This window comes from Sapajus apella, unplaced genomic scaffold (genome assembly GCF_009761245.1).
Source record: "Sapajus apella isolate SASKATOON/1434 unplaced genomic scaffold, GSC_monkey_1.0 scaffold67, whole genome shotgun sequence".
Taxonomy (NCBI): domain Eukaryota; kingdom Metazoa; phylum Chordata; class Mammalia; order Primates; family Cebidae; genus Sapajus; species Sapajus apella.
The window spans coordinates 5,810,292-5,825,644 of NW_022437007.1; the positions used below are offsets into that span (position 1 = coordinate 5,810,292).

Consider the following 15,353-nt stretch of genomic DNA (forward strand, 5'->3'; position numbering starts at 1 on the left):
CATTATTGTGCTTACTTTGGAGGACCATGGCTGCAGGCAGTTGGCATAGCAACGCACAAGGAAAGCCATTTCCTGGATAGAAAGCTTCCTTTTCTAAATAAAAAATTCCTCTTAGGAAACAAACGGCATTGCTGCTTCCTGCAGAAAGCAAGACACTGTAGTCTGTCTCTTAACCTGCAAGGCTCACACTCAATGCAGTTCTAGTGATGTAAGTGGATTTCTCTCTCACCCTCCCTCTCCCTATATACACTGAAATATTCAGCTCAAACGGTACACACATTCCTTAAGACTCGCCCCCTCCTCTACTTAACCATTTCACTCATTAAGGTAGCAATGGACAATTCAGATAAAGTAACAAGCTCTTGCCTGTATTCTATCAGCAGCTGTAGGTTAAGCAAGTCTCAGAGGGATGGAATCCATTGATTGCTGACTCCAAATAATATCACTGAAGACAGGGTGGGAAAACGGAGCAAGGACTTACTTGAACAGCTTTGAACTAAAATATGCTTTTTTCACCAAGGTTAAAATAAAGGAATCAATGTGACCTCTATCCCACCCTCAAATATCGCTGTGCTACAGTAAACAAATACCTATCAAAAATTTATAAAACGCACACTTGACAAGCTTTGTATAAATTTAGATATGATTTTCACAAACACTCATACACACACATACACAGATGCACATATTGCCTTGCAAATAATATAAAAAATTAACCTACCTAGGCTTTTCTTTAAATCAAACCAAACTTCAGAGGTAAAGAGTAGAAATAAAAAGCAGATACATTATTCTATTATAAACTCTGGATTTCACGTAGGTATGTAGGTATTTGAAAGACTGCATTATACTTGACAAAGAATAAGGACATTTTAACTCTGAAACACTGGTCAGCTTTTCACAATCAGGTTTACTATCAATGGCACACATAACTGGAAATAGATACAGAAAATGTAGCATTTTTAATAATTGACTTTGGAATTGTCAGTGCTTGCTAACTTGTGTTCCTTGACTACTACCTAAGGCTGTGCCCACTCTATTCTCTTTCCTTCTTTCTCCTCATATCTAAAGGCAACCATTCCCACCACATCACTATTTTGGATCCTTCTCCCCATTCTCCCATCCCTTTTCTTAGATTTCTTACATTACTCATTATCCTTCTTTTGCCATGTACGCTTCACCTCTGTCACACAACCACAGTCCTGCCCGCTAGCTTTTAAATGTGCAGGTCTCTCCCATCTCAAAACAAAAACAAAAACAGAAACATTCCCTAGACCCAGTATTTTCCTCTTCCTCCACTTCCCAACCAAATCTCTCAAAAATCTGCTTGGTTTTAACCATTCATCATCTCACGCAATACTCAAATGATGAACGATAGTGATCCTGTTACGCCATTTCTACATTTAAGAGTTTCCTTAACATCTCTGTCCATGATCAATCCATCACAACATCTGTTTATTAAATTCTCTAATTTTTCTCAAATTTAGATTTCTCTTTGTCTTTGCAGTTATCATTGCACTCCAATCGTTATTTTCTGCCTCAAGAACTGCAGAAGTCTCCTTAATGAACTGTTTGGATTCTAACTTCATCTACGCAACTTATTTATCATACTACCTCCTGAAATCTTATAAAAACTAAAGCTTGATCATTTTGCCCTCATCCACTAAGCCCCTTTTACAAATGAAAACAAAACACCTCTATGGCTTCCCACTGCTCCTGGCATAAAGACCAAAACTCTTGTCATGCTCTCTAAGATGTATACATTTTCCAGACTTATACCATGCTCACGGTCACTCTCTGCACTCCACATTGCATGGGCTGTTCTTGCCTTCTTGATAGACAAGAGGGCCTTTGCATGTTATTTCCTCTGCCTGGAATTTTCCTTCTTCCTTCCTTTCCTCACTGATGCCACCTCCATCCCCCAAAACATACTGGTGAAATACCCTCAGAAGTCTCATGATAGTGTTTATCCCTTCATTGAAGCATATATTTGCTACAGTTGTAATTTTGCATGGAGTCCAAAGAGTATTTAAGCAGTCAGTGTTTGCTTCCTCCACTACACTCTCATCTCCACGATGGCTGGTGCCATGTCTGTCTGTGTGTACTCCTCTGTTCACTGCACCTAGCAGGGTGCACACTGTAGGCATTCACATTTTTGTTGAGTGAATCAACCTTCCACTGACTGGGAAAGGGCATTGGAAAGACCCTATTTAATCCGCTAGACTTATTCCTGTCAAAATCCCAAATATTTTTCTATAATAGTCATAACTAATAACTTAAAAGTAAACTGTTGCTAAAAGGTAGAAGCAACTCAAGTGTTTATTGACAAATGAATGTATGAATAAAATGTGGTACATGCATACAGTTGGACTTTATTCAGCCTTAAAAAAGGAATGAATTTCTATTACATGCTACACCATGGATAAAACTTGAAGACATCAAACTAGAAGTAAGCCAGTCACAAAAGGACAAATACTATATAATGCTCTACTCTAGGTACCAAAATAGTCAAATTTACGCAGGCACAAAGTAGAATGGAGGCTGCCAGGTGCTGGGGGAAGGACGAATTGGGGAGTTACTGTTCAGTGGTGTAAACTTTTAGTTTGGGAGGATCAAAAAGTTCTGCAGATAGATGGTGGTAATGGCTGCAAAAACAATGGCAATGTATTTAATGCCATTGGCCTTTTACACTTAATAATGTATAAAATTGTAAATTTTAAAGTTACTTATATTCTATCACAATAAAAAATGAGGACATGCCAACTCAGGGATTAAATAATCAAGTTCTACACCTTCCATCTAGCCTGTGTCCCACAAAACACATATCCACATGCCAAAAAATTCTTTTCACAGTTAAGTCAAATTACCCTCATGCTGATGGTGTCTGACTTTATATGTGAAGGTTTCTAATTGCTTGCCTCTCTCTGGAAAAATGTGTGACTTCTCTCAAGAAGGAAACTAACCTAATGGGGGAACCTGATAGATGAAGTAAAATCACACATCCTCAGGCACTGACGTTTTTCTGTACTGAGACTTGGCATAATCTCTCTCTCAGCCTGGCTCCATGCCTACAACCTACACATCTTAAAACTCGTAATTGTAATACGGAAATTTCACTATCCACAATATCTTGTATGTTGAAACACAATTATGGGAGGTTATAATATGTCAAACATTGCTTAAGAAATAAAATATAAATAAAAGATTTAGGAGAAATCCATATTATAGATTTTATACAAGTAAGAATAAATCACACATCTTGAAGTTCGCTAAAATTTGGGTTATATTTACCCATTTCTTGACAATTAGTAAGTAGCATTAAACAGATCCAGTTAAAAAAAAGAACCATGTAACAACTTTCCACCCTGTCAATAACATCCAATGACTTCTAAATTATAAGTAACAACACTCCAAGAGACGGAGATTATATAGTTCAGGAAACTACTTAATGCAAAGGCCTTCCATGCTATATTCATACCATTACATTCTTTTTCTTCCCACCTAAAGTATTCACTTTCTAATTACTACGAAATTGAGAAAAATGGTCTGTTCTTAGTAATGATTAATCATATTTACAACATATACAGTGTTTAACCATACATCTCAGTGTGCTTTACAAACATTTAATTAAGCTTCATCAAAACCCAAGGGAAGCAAGAGAATAATGTACTTATCTTTCATAGAAAAATAAAGTGCTTAAGGTTATAGAGTTAGTAGTATAGAAGAATGAGAAATAGAATTCTAGGTTTCTAATACCACTTACTTCACTTAATAGTTAAATATGCCCTTTCTCTGCTACCACAGAGGAAAAACTATAGAGGATGCGGAAAACTTGTAGATATGGCAGAAAGAAGTCATTCTTTGATATTAGAAAACAAGAAATTTTACAAATTTGATTTTTAGTGTTTTATTGTTCCCCAAAGAAGGACATTTTAAAATGCTATTTTCTCTATGAGTACACCAAACTAAGTAACCACTAAGCCAATGAAAAATAAAAGACAGCAAATAAAGTCACAAGTTCTACTTCTCTTTTCCTAAAGCCAATAACACCCCCCCATTAATAGGGCAATTTCTTAAAAAAAAAAAAAAAAAAAAAAGTTGATTATCTGATAAACTTTATACTTTAACTCAATCTTACATTTTCACATCGTCTATTTCATCCTTGGGTATACCATACACAAGTCCTTGACACACCCCACCCAAATCATTTACAGAGGAAATCTGGGCTAAAACTTCATTTTTCCACTTTCATAAAGTGAAATGGTACTTCTGGTTCATCGTTAAAAATAATTTAATTATGAAATAAAACAGGAGAGAAATCAATGCAATGGCTGACACAGGAAATGCTAACTAACCATGTAAGTGATTCTAAATACAGTCTTTAGAAACACAAGGAATCTGTTGAGTTAATGTTCAGTATCAGAAAAACCTAACTGAGTGTTCAAAAAAGATCACTAAGATTTAATCCACAGATATGTTCCAAGGAAATGATTTAAAAAAAAAAAATTCTGACAGCAAACTGTTTATGTTGCATCTGATTTGTAACTGAAAAATTAATGTGGCAACTATTTATAAGAAATATGCTCCACATTCACATGGAGCACGTTAGAAGGGAAAGTTTAAAAGATGACATGAGATGGAGACATGCAGAAAAACAAAGAAGACTTAAGTCCATGAGAAATTCCCACATGGGGCTTTTAAAAATGCACTTACTTGAAAAACAGGCAGACCTTAACAGCAGATTTAACAAAGCTTACTTCATTTCCCACAACCTATTTTTTAAAAAGGCCAGACTTCGCTTACAAACCTCTACTCAAGGTTTCAAAGGTGGAGTCCTTGAACAGTGGTTGCAAATCATTTCCATTCTTTGCCTAGGGGCGAGGTCTTAGATCAAGGCTCCCCACTATAATATTTCACAGAGCAACATGGCGAATGTAAAAAATTACTATCTTTATTTATTATCTTTATTACTAATTTGGCTGTAATATATTCCCTTGGGATTAATATGTTGCATGAGCACAATGACCTGTTAATTATCCCTCTGCTTCTATTTAAGAAAAACAGAAAATACTGCATCACAAACTGGAATTGTAAGTTAGATGAGGGGAACTGCACTACATTTATCTGATATTGTTAAGGACTGATTGTACTTTATCCCTAGTACTTGACACACCATTGTTCAAAGAAGGAATGTATAAGTGATTCCACTTAAACTTCGAAACTAACCTGTTAAATATTATTCCTGTTTTTAAGATGGTGAACCAGACACAGGATGGGTGAAAAATTGTAAAAGATGTCTAATTTCTTTACTGACAAAATCCAGAGTTTTAAATAATTTGATAGGTGAAAAGTAGGCTAAAACCAGTAAATTTAAATTTAACAAGAATAAATATAAAGACCTACACGAATATTATCAAAATGCCACCTGTACAAGTACAGATAGGAAATCAGGCTTAAGGAACAATTCATAGGTGAGTGGGAGGTAGAAGTCCTTATCTATAAAACAGAGCAGTCAAAAGCTCTCTCTGAGCCAATGTGCAATCCTCAAAACCTTAATATAATCTCATGTTACATGATTAGACCCATGATGTCTGGAGCAAGGAAGGCAGAAAATTCGACAGTAATCTGCACTGTTGGGTCTTGCAGGATCTATGCAAACAATGGCAAGCAGTAACTGGTTTAGGAAAGCTACAAAAAGCTGGTAATATTTAACACAGTAGAAGAGGTTTAAAGGGTGGGATCTCTGTCAACATCTGAAACACAGTTATATAAAAATGAAATATTAATATTCATTTGCACTGCTTTAAAAGAGACCTAGAACCATGAACTACAATTATGGAGAGAGAGATTACAGCTAAACATAATAGTTTCTTAATAATTAGCCCTTTCCCATAATAAATAACAGCTATTAGGATTTACTAAGTTCAAGAGTTTCTTAATAACTAACCCTTTCCTGGCTCTGCGCGTTGGCTCACACTTATAATCCCCGCACTTTGGGAGGCCAATGTGGCAAATCACCTGAGGGTGGGAGTTCGAGACCTGCCTGGTCTGACCAATATGGAGAAATCCCGTTTCTAAACATACAAAAAAATTAGCTGGCACCTATAACCCCACCTACTCGGGAGGCAGGAGAATCACTTGAACCCGGGAGGTAGAGACTGCGGTGAGCTGAGATCACACCATTGTACTCCCACCTGGGCAACAAGAGAGAAACTGTTTCAAAAAAAAAAAAATTATACACAACTTTTCTCTATAATAAATAATAAATGTTAGGATTTACTAAGTTTTTACTTTGTACCAGGCACTGGGATACAAGTTTCACACTCATTCTGTAAAAGACTACCTCTCAAATACCTATGCTAATTGTAATTTTAAAACCTTAAAAGTAGAGGCTGAATGTTAGTGATTATAGAAAAGAACTAAACTACATTAAGTAGTTCAGCTGTAAGATTCTTAAAATCCTTTCACACTCTTAAGGTGGCCTTTATCTAACAGGGCTGTTACTAAACATCAGCTGGTGGGAAAACAGGGGTAGAAAAAGGGTGATATAATGTAGAATCACAGAAAAAGAAACACCACATGAATGGAAACAAAGCTTTTTTGAGATAAGATTTCCTGGTAATAACTGCTTAATTCCAAGATTTTTGTCTTTCTGTTTTGGCAGTGGGAGGGAGGATATTAAAATGCCCCTTACTTAAAAAGAAACAAATTAGGCTATGCAGTGGCTTACACCTGTAATCTCAACACTCTGGGAGGCTAAAGCAGGTGAATTGCTTGAGCTTAGGAGTTCGAGACGCATGGGCAAAATGACAAAACTCCATCTCTACAAAAAATTAGCCAGTCGTCGTGGTACACGCCCTGTAGTCCCAGCTACTCAGGAGGCTGAGGCAGGAGAATCACTTGAGCCTGGGAGGTCAAGGCTGCAGTGACCCGTGACTGTGCCACTGCACTCTAGCCTAGGCGACTGAGACCCTGTCTCAAAAAATTAAACAATAAATAAATAATAACAAAACAAAGCATAGTGATAACTGGACAATAATTTAGAATTTTTCTTCTTAACATCCTTACTTAAAAATTAAAAGCTGCCTATACTTAGATCTCGCCGCAAAACTTAAAAAAAAAAAATTAAAAGTTGCCAAACTTAGAAATGGGTTAGAGATAGGTGATTTTAAATAATAATTTGAATTATTCAAATTATATATAACGATTATATAAAACTAGTAAGTTTTAGAGAAGTTTTTAAAAACTCTTTTACTTATATTTTTTCAATATTCTTAAATATTACCAAAACACTTCCAAATTCTGGTAGAGAAGCAAACAATTTTATGATTTTTTTTTCACCTCTAAAACTATGAATAATTTTAGACAACTGTAAGCAAGTTGTTTCATTTTTTAGTGAAATAAAATGGGTTTTGCTGTTTTGCCTAGGCTAGTCTCAAACTCCTAAGCTCAAGCAAGTAGTCTGCTTCTGCCTCCCAAAGTGCTGGGATTACAGGTGAGAGCCACTGCACCCAGCCTAATATTTTTGTTTTTTTAAGTAGGGGGCATTTTAATATTCTCCTTTCTACTGTCATTAAAGAATCATACCTACAAAAGATCTTTCAGCAAGATTTTGGCTTTCCTTATTATAATATTAGTGGACCTATCTTGTAAAATACATTAGTTACATGGTCATCCCTTTGTTATGAAATGGTACTACATGCTAGTAATAGCTTATTCCTGGTATTGGAATGAAGCTAGAAAGGCTAAAAAGAAAAAAATACAGCTGTGCTCTATTAATGAGAGCTACATGGTCAGAAAAGGAAAAACACTTAAATTGTAACAATAAAAACTGCTTAATCAACCAAAGTCCACAACTGCTGCAAATGTAACTCAGTCATCATTTCTGGTTATTGAACATTGAACATTCTGTGCCCCAGATGCTTTCTTCAAAAGGCACTTAAAATTTATACTTCTAAAGGGGTTGAATTATTTGATATGTATCTCCTTTGGGCACTAGTTTAAGTTTAAAAAACATAAAAAGCAATATATGTTAAATTCACTTCTAAAAATTAGTAATTTCATAGATTGGGAATGGCAAAGATCTATGTTTGGCTCATCTACTGAGTGACCATGAACACTGAACATGTTCCTTAACCTCTTTGCCCGTGTATGCTTATCTACTGATAGGAAAATACAGAACTGTGGGTTAGTTTCACTGACAAAACACATGAGGAAACATCTAGCAGACTGGTATATCACAAACCCTCAATAAAGGTCAATTTTATTCTCTCTAAAATATTCTAAAAAGTCAGCCTCATTCAAGCCTCGGCCAACCCATTAATTAATGTTGTACAGCTGTATGGGACTAAGATCCTGTGCTAATATCCTTGCATAGGCCTGTTAAAGCAGGAAGACCTATAATGCCACTCCTAGAAATACTAAATAATTCTAATTTTGCAAGTTTGATCCAAAGATATCAACATGATATAACCACCGTATTGCTGAGATCTATATTATCTGTCGTACAAAGGATATACAAAATGGCATAAAGATACTATATGCTTTCAAAGACCCTACTGAGTCTTCAAAAATTTAATATTTAACAAACATTTTCATTAAAAAAAATCTAGTGTCTGGAAATAATATCAAAATGCATAAGTTTTCAAAATGGTTCAATAGTCTTTGTAAAAGAAAGTGATAGTAATTATAAATGGATGCATTAACCAATGGACTTTACTACCAGAAATAGAATTGTGCCTGCCCTTTTGTTGTAATCAAATACATTCCAGACAGGAAATGCTTCCAAATAAACTTGCCTGGAAAATAAATAAAAATAGAAGTAAAACTCAATATAAAAAAATTTTTAAATGAAAAAAAAATTTCAAAAATTTTTTTTTAAAAAAAAAAAAAAAAGAACCTACTGAACAGCCACATGAGTTTAAGATAATATTCAGTATTCCTTTTTATAAATAAATGAATAAACAAAGTCCAATATATGCCTAATTTCTCCCTCTCCTTAGCAGGTCTAAAAGACACGGAGAGCATTTTACTATTCATATTTTAGTTACACTTTGAAATTATCAGTTACTATTATGTGGATATTTAAAAACCAAAGATAATACTAGAATATTTAATTGTAAGTATTAGATTATCATTGTTAGAATTGCTAGCAACTCGCCAGATAGTTCATATTCATGGAAGATTACATTACCTAGGTGTGTCATAAAGTAGCATTTCACTTTATTAATAAAGAAAGGCATTCACTCATTAATTCTACCATGACCCCCAAGACTTTAAATGGGCTAGGACAAGAAACAGGAAAACGGTGATAAAAGAGCCCATATAGTCAAGACAATACTGAGTAAAAGGAACAAAGCTGGAGGCATCATGCTACCTGACTTCAAACTATACTACAAGTCTACAGTAACCAAAATAGCATGGTACTGTTACAAAAATAGATACATAGACCAATGGAACAGAATAGAGAACTCAGAAATGAGACTGCACATCTACAACCATCTGATCTTCAAAAAATCTGACATAAACAAGCAATGGGGAAAACATTCCCTATTTAATAAATGGCACTGGAAGAACTGTGTAGCCACATGCAGAAAACTAAAACTGTCCCTTCTTACACCTTATACAAAAATTAACTCAAGATGATTAAAGACTTAAATGTTGATATGGTTTGGCTCTGCATCCCCAACCAAATCTCACTTTGTAGCTCCCATAATTCCCATGTGTTGTGAGAGGCACAAGGTGGGAGATGATCGAATCATGGGGGTGGTCTTTCCTGTGCTGCTCTCATGATAGTGAATGGGTCTCATGAGATCTGATGGTTTTAAAAACGGGAGTTTCTCTGCATAAGCTCTCTCTGCCGCCATGCAAGTAAGATGTGACTTACTCTTTCCTGCCTTCTGCCATGATTGTGAGGCCTCCTCAGCCACATAGAACTTTGAGTCCAATTAAATTAAACCTCTTTCTTTCAGAAAATTGCCCAGTCTCAGAAATGCCTTTATCAGCAGTGTGAAAATGAACTAATACAAATGTAAAACCAAAAACCGTAACAATCCTAGAAGAAAAACTAGGGAATACCATTCAGGACATAGGCATGGGCAAAAATTTCATGAGAAAACACCAAAAGCAATTGGAACAAACACAAAAATTGACAAATGGAATCTAATTAAACTAAAGAGCCTCTGCAAAGAAAAAGAACCTATCATCAAAGTGAACAGACAAGCTACAGAATGGGAGAAAATTTTTACAATCTATTCACCTGACAAAGGTCTAATACCCAGAGTCTGCAAGAAACGTAAAAAAAAGAACTCACAAGAAAAAAACCTACAACTTCATTAAAAAGTGGGCAAAGGACATGAACATTTTTCAAAAAAGACACTCATGCAGCCAACAAACATATGAAAAAAACTCAACATTACTGATCATTAGAGAAATTCAAATCAAAACCACAATGAGATACCATCTCATGCTAGTCAGAATGGCTATTATTAAAAAGTCAAGAAACAACAGATGCTGGCAAAGTTGCAGAGAAAAAGGAACACTTTTGCACTGTTGGTAGGGGTATAAATTAGTTCAATCATTGTGGAAGACAGTGTGGCAATTCCTCAAAGACCTGAAGGCAGAAATACCACTTGACCCAGCAATCCCATTACTGGGTATATACCCAATGGAATATAAATCATCCTATTATAAAGAAACACACATGCCCATGTTCACTGCAGCACTATTCACAACAGCAAAGACATGGAATCAACCCAAACGCCCATCAATGACAGATCGCATAATGTGTTATATATACACCATGGAATACTCTGCAGCCATAAAAAGGAACACAGACAGAGCTGGAAGCCATTATCATCCTTAGCAAATTAATACAGGAACAGAAAACCAAATACTGCAAGTTCTCACCTGTAAGTGGGAACTGAACAATGAGAACACATGGACACAGGGAGGGGAACAACATACACTGTGGCCTGCGAAGGTTTGTGGGGAGAACATCAGGATAAATAAAGCTAATACATGGAGTTAATACCTAGATGATGGGTTGACAGGTGCAGCAAACCACCATGGTACACATTTACCTATGTAAAAAAGCTGCACATCCTGGACATATATCCTGGAACTTTAAATTAAATTAAAAAAAGAAATCAGAGATGAACTTCAGAAGTCATGTTGGTCAGTTCAACAGTGTGCTAGACATAAACAAAATGTACTGATCATCTATGAAATGCTTACTAAAAGACTGTCTTAAGAGCAAATGTATAATAAAACCTGTTTTCTGGACAATTTATGTTTTACAGGAAGTAAAAAGTTTTTCCAATACATAAAGCAAAATTAAAATCTGTTCATCCAAAATTTAAAAGTATACATCACTAAATCCAGTGAATTTTTAAGATTAAAAACAAAACTAACAAGATATTAATAATACAATCAGAGTACTACAAAACATGGTATTTAAATAAAAGTAAAAACACAGTATGGAAGAAAACAAGACAACTATTTAAAGAAAAAATTTACCCAGAAACAATGCATAAATCAATGGTGACACCTTATTACATAGAATATTCATGTGGTTATTTCAGCTTTCACCAAGGGAGACCCACCATTTCAAATTTGAGGAGCAGAGACAACAACATTTCCAGTGCCTTTCCAAAGGCAGCTCTATCCCCTCAGACAATTATTTGGCTTTATAGTAGGTGATTACTGAAATCATTTTGAATGTCAGAGTAGAGTCATGAGCTGTCAATCACACCTTGCGGTAACAAGGGAAACTGGCCACTAATGTTTTAATATAAGAATAAGGAGATAGAAAAAGAATGAAAGCAGCACAAAGGTACCAGTTAAAAAAATACATTATATATTCAAAATAGAGCAAAAGAAAGTGAAGAATTCTAGAAATAATGTAAGGGGAATTTTGAGAAGAACGTTTTAAAAATGGTAACACGTCATAATGACAGAATGACAGGGAATACATTCTGAGAAAGGCATCATTGGGTGATTTTGTCTTTGTTCAAACATCATGGAGTACTTACACAAACCTAAACGATGCTGCCTACTACATACCTAGTTAGGCTCTATGCGATAGCCTATTGCTCCTAGGTGAAAAACCTGTACAGCATGTCACTATACTGAGTCCTGTAGGCAAGTGTAATACAATGGTCAGTATTTGTATATGTAAACATACCTAAACACAGAAAAGCTACAGTAAAAATACTGTACTGTAATCTTACAGGACCAATGTTGTATATGTGGTCCTTCACTGACAAAAATGTCATTATGCAGCATATGACTATATTTTAAGAGTCATGCTGACCGAGCGTGATGGCTCACGCCTGTAATCCCAGCACTTTGGGAGGTTGAGATGGGGAGATCACCTGAGGTCAGGAGTTCAAGACCAGCCTGGCCAAAATGCTGAAACCTTGTCTCTAATAAAAACACAAAACTTAGCCAGGCATGGTGGCATGTGCCTGTATAGTCCCAGCTACTTGGGACGCTGAGGTGGGAGAATCACTTGAACCCAGGAGGCAGAGGGTGCAGTGAGCAGAGATTGTGCCACTGCACTCCACTCCAGCCTGGGCAACAGAGCGAGTCTTTGTCTAAAAAAAAAGAGTCATGCTGTATTATGTATTAGGTACAGATTTTAAACTTGTCAGCTTCCACAATAGCATATGCCAATTCCTTAACATCTCCTTCCCCTAACACTCTACTGGTTCTGTTTCTCTGCAGAACTCTGACTAATATACTATACAAATAAAATCTGAAGAACCAGTGAATCAAACCTGTAAGAGGCTAGTTCACAAAGCATGGTCTCAGGTCCCCAAGACTCTTAAGTAGTTCATAAAGTCAAACTGTGTTTTCATTATGACACTAAAATGCTATGTGCTTTTTTTTCACTGTGCTGATGTGCAAAAGCAAAAATGGATACAACCTGACTGATATCTTAGCATATATCAAAACGCTGGCATCCCTACTATTATGTAACCACTGTATTACCAATATGGTCGTTGTATTCTTTACCACCACTCACAGTGGCAAAAAAAAAAAAAAGCCAGTATTATTTTAAAGTGTCTTAGATAAAGCAGTAATAATTAACTGCATTAAATCTCCACCTATTAGTATAGGTCCTTTTAATATTCTGTATGATGAAGTGAGAAGTTTGCATAAAGCACTTTTGTTACAATGTACAATGGTTGTCTCAAGGGAAAAATGTGCAATTATTTAAGTTCTGAGTGAACTAGCCCCTTTTTTCACAGAAAAACATTTTTATTTGAAAGGACAAATAAAAAAAAAAACTATGGTTATTCAGACTTGGGTATCTGGCAGATATTTTCTAAAAATGAACAAAATGAGCTTGTCACTTGAAGAAAAACAGCTGATAGTACTTTGCTAATGATAAAATTTGAAGTTTCAACCAAAAGAATTTTGAAAAACATATCTAACACACTAAGTTTGGCAGCTTTTTAATAATTAAAAGCCCTTTCTTTATGAGACCTGTGGTGATATTAACAAATGTGATTTTTCTTTATATTGTATAATGGGCCAAAATTCAGAAGACTGTTTAACCCAGTGACCAATGCATGATGTTACAAAAGCATGCGTAAGTAAAAAGATCCTTTCAATGTGCAAGTAAGACCAATGGGTTTTAATAAAAGAGAATAAGGAAAGTTCACTAACATGGTTTTAAATTCCTCATTGCAACTAATCTTTCAGAAACCACTACTGGTTGAATTTTGGTGCAGCCTTTCAAAGAACATCCACAATTATTTTTGAAAGCTGTTAAAATACTGTTCCCTTTTGCAACTATCTATGCATGTGAAGCCAGATTTTCTTCATATACTTTATATACTTCAACCAGAACAGCATATCACAACAGACTGAATACAGACATGAGAATCCAACTATGAGATCAATAGTAAACATACTTGCTAAAGTATAAAACACTATCATTCTTCTTATAAATTTTTGTTTTATGAAACATTTTCCCCTTGAAAACTCTCATGTTAATGTGTAATAGGTTTACTACTATTTTTAAATTAATCAATGGATACATATTTAAAACTTACTCTGTTTCAATATCTAATATGGTAAATAGTAGAGAGAAACAAAAGCTCACTAGAGCCAAGGTAAAATTTTAGAAGTTTAAAGGAGTCCAGAGATGAAACTGAAAACTGCTGCAACTAGAAAACAATCAGCCTCTCTTAGCTGATGCGAAAGAATGCACAGTTATCAACTGTCCTTAGATTTCCTGTTTACACTCACTTCAGTAGAACCCTCTGATTGACACCTTAATCCACTTGCAGAATGCTAGCCATTCTTTCACTCTAAACCAAAGTTAATACTAAAAGTTAGGCAAAGGTTTATACCAAAGAGTAGTTTTTAAACTGAGCTGTCAAGTGCTCCTCAATAATGCTCATTGTAAAGGACATCAAGAATATCAGTGATGTTCAAGTATTCTCTACATCCCAGCTGGTTAGGGATATGTTTATTTCATAAATTAACAAATGTCAAAATGATCCTTTCTAAGAACTTTCCTGAGTGTTCCAAAAGTTCTGACAATTCAAACAGCTTTTAAAAGGTTCAGTTTAAAAATTTTTTATAAAGAAATATAATGCCGGGTGCCTATAATCCCAGCACTTTGGGAGGCCAAGGCAGGCAGATCGCTTGCGCTCAGGAGTTTGAACCCAGCCTGGGCAACATGGCGACACCCTGTCTCTACAAAAAAACACAAAAATGAGCCGAGCATGCTGGCTCATGCCTGTAGTCTCAGCTACTAGGGAGGCACAGGTGGGAGGATTTCCTAAGCCTGGGAAGCAGAGGTTGCAGTGAGCCAAGATCATGCCACTGCACTCCAGCTTGGGTGACAAAGCAAGAGATCCTGTCTCAAAAGAAGAAAACAGAACAAAAAAAGAGAAATATAGAAGTGTGCCAATAATTCGTGAAAGGGAAACGTTACAATTTATTTTGAGGTTTTGACTTTATTTTCCAACACTCTCAAATGCCTTCTGCATTGTATCAAAACCACAGATGAAAGATTACCATCGCTATTTTCATAGACATTTGAGTAAGAATCAAGACACCCTGAGTATTTTCTTTTTTATCCTCAAATATTTCCCTTTGTAACTACTATTTATTCCAAAGGAGCAATTCATATTACAGATTGGTCCACTCTGCTGCCATACCATTTCTCCCCTAGGCCAGCTATTCCAAATGTCATATTACATCCAACTACCACCTGTCTTCCACTTAATTATTATTATTATTATTATTTTTCCATAAGTTATTTGGGTACAGGTGGTATTTGGTTACAAGAGTAAGTTCTTTAGTGGTGAACTGTGAGATCCTGGTGCACCCGTCAA

The 15,353-nt window shown here is 35.6% G+C and overlaps 1 protein-coding gene across 13 annotated transcripts in view; it reads right to left on the reverse strand.

Annotated features, from left to right (window-relative positions):
• The window catches only part of RAPGEF2 (Rap guanine nucleotide exchange factor 2), a 249,448-nt gene that overhangs the window by 92,499 nt on the left and 141,596 nt on the right, over nt 1–15,353 (reverse strand). The window contains exon 1 of one of the 13 annotated variants that reach the window (XM_032248546.1): nt 16–6,007. The exons of 11 other annotated variants lie outside the window; for them this stretch is intronic. In XM_032248546.1, coding sequence (XP_032104437.1) covers nt 16–69 — 54 coding nt within the window. In that variant the 5' untranslated portion in view covers nt 70–6,007. Of the gene's footprint in view, nt 1–15; nt 6,008–15,353 lie in introns of those variants that run through there. One more of the 13 variants, XM_032248550.1, reaches the window with a different exon arrangement.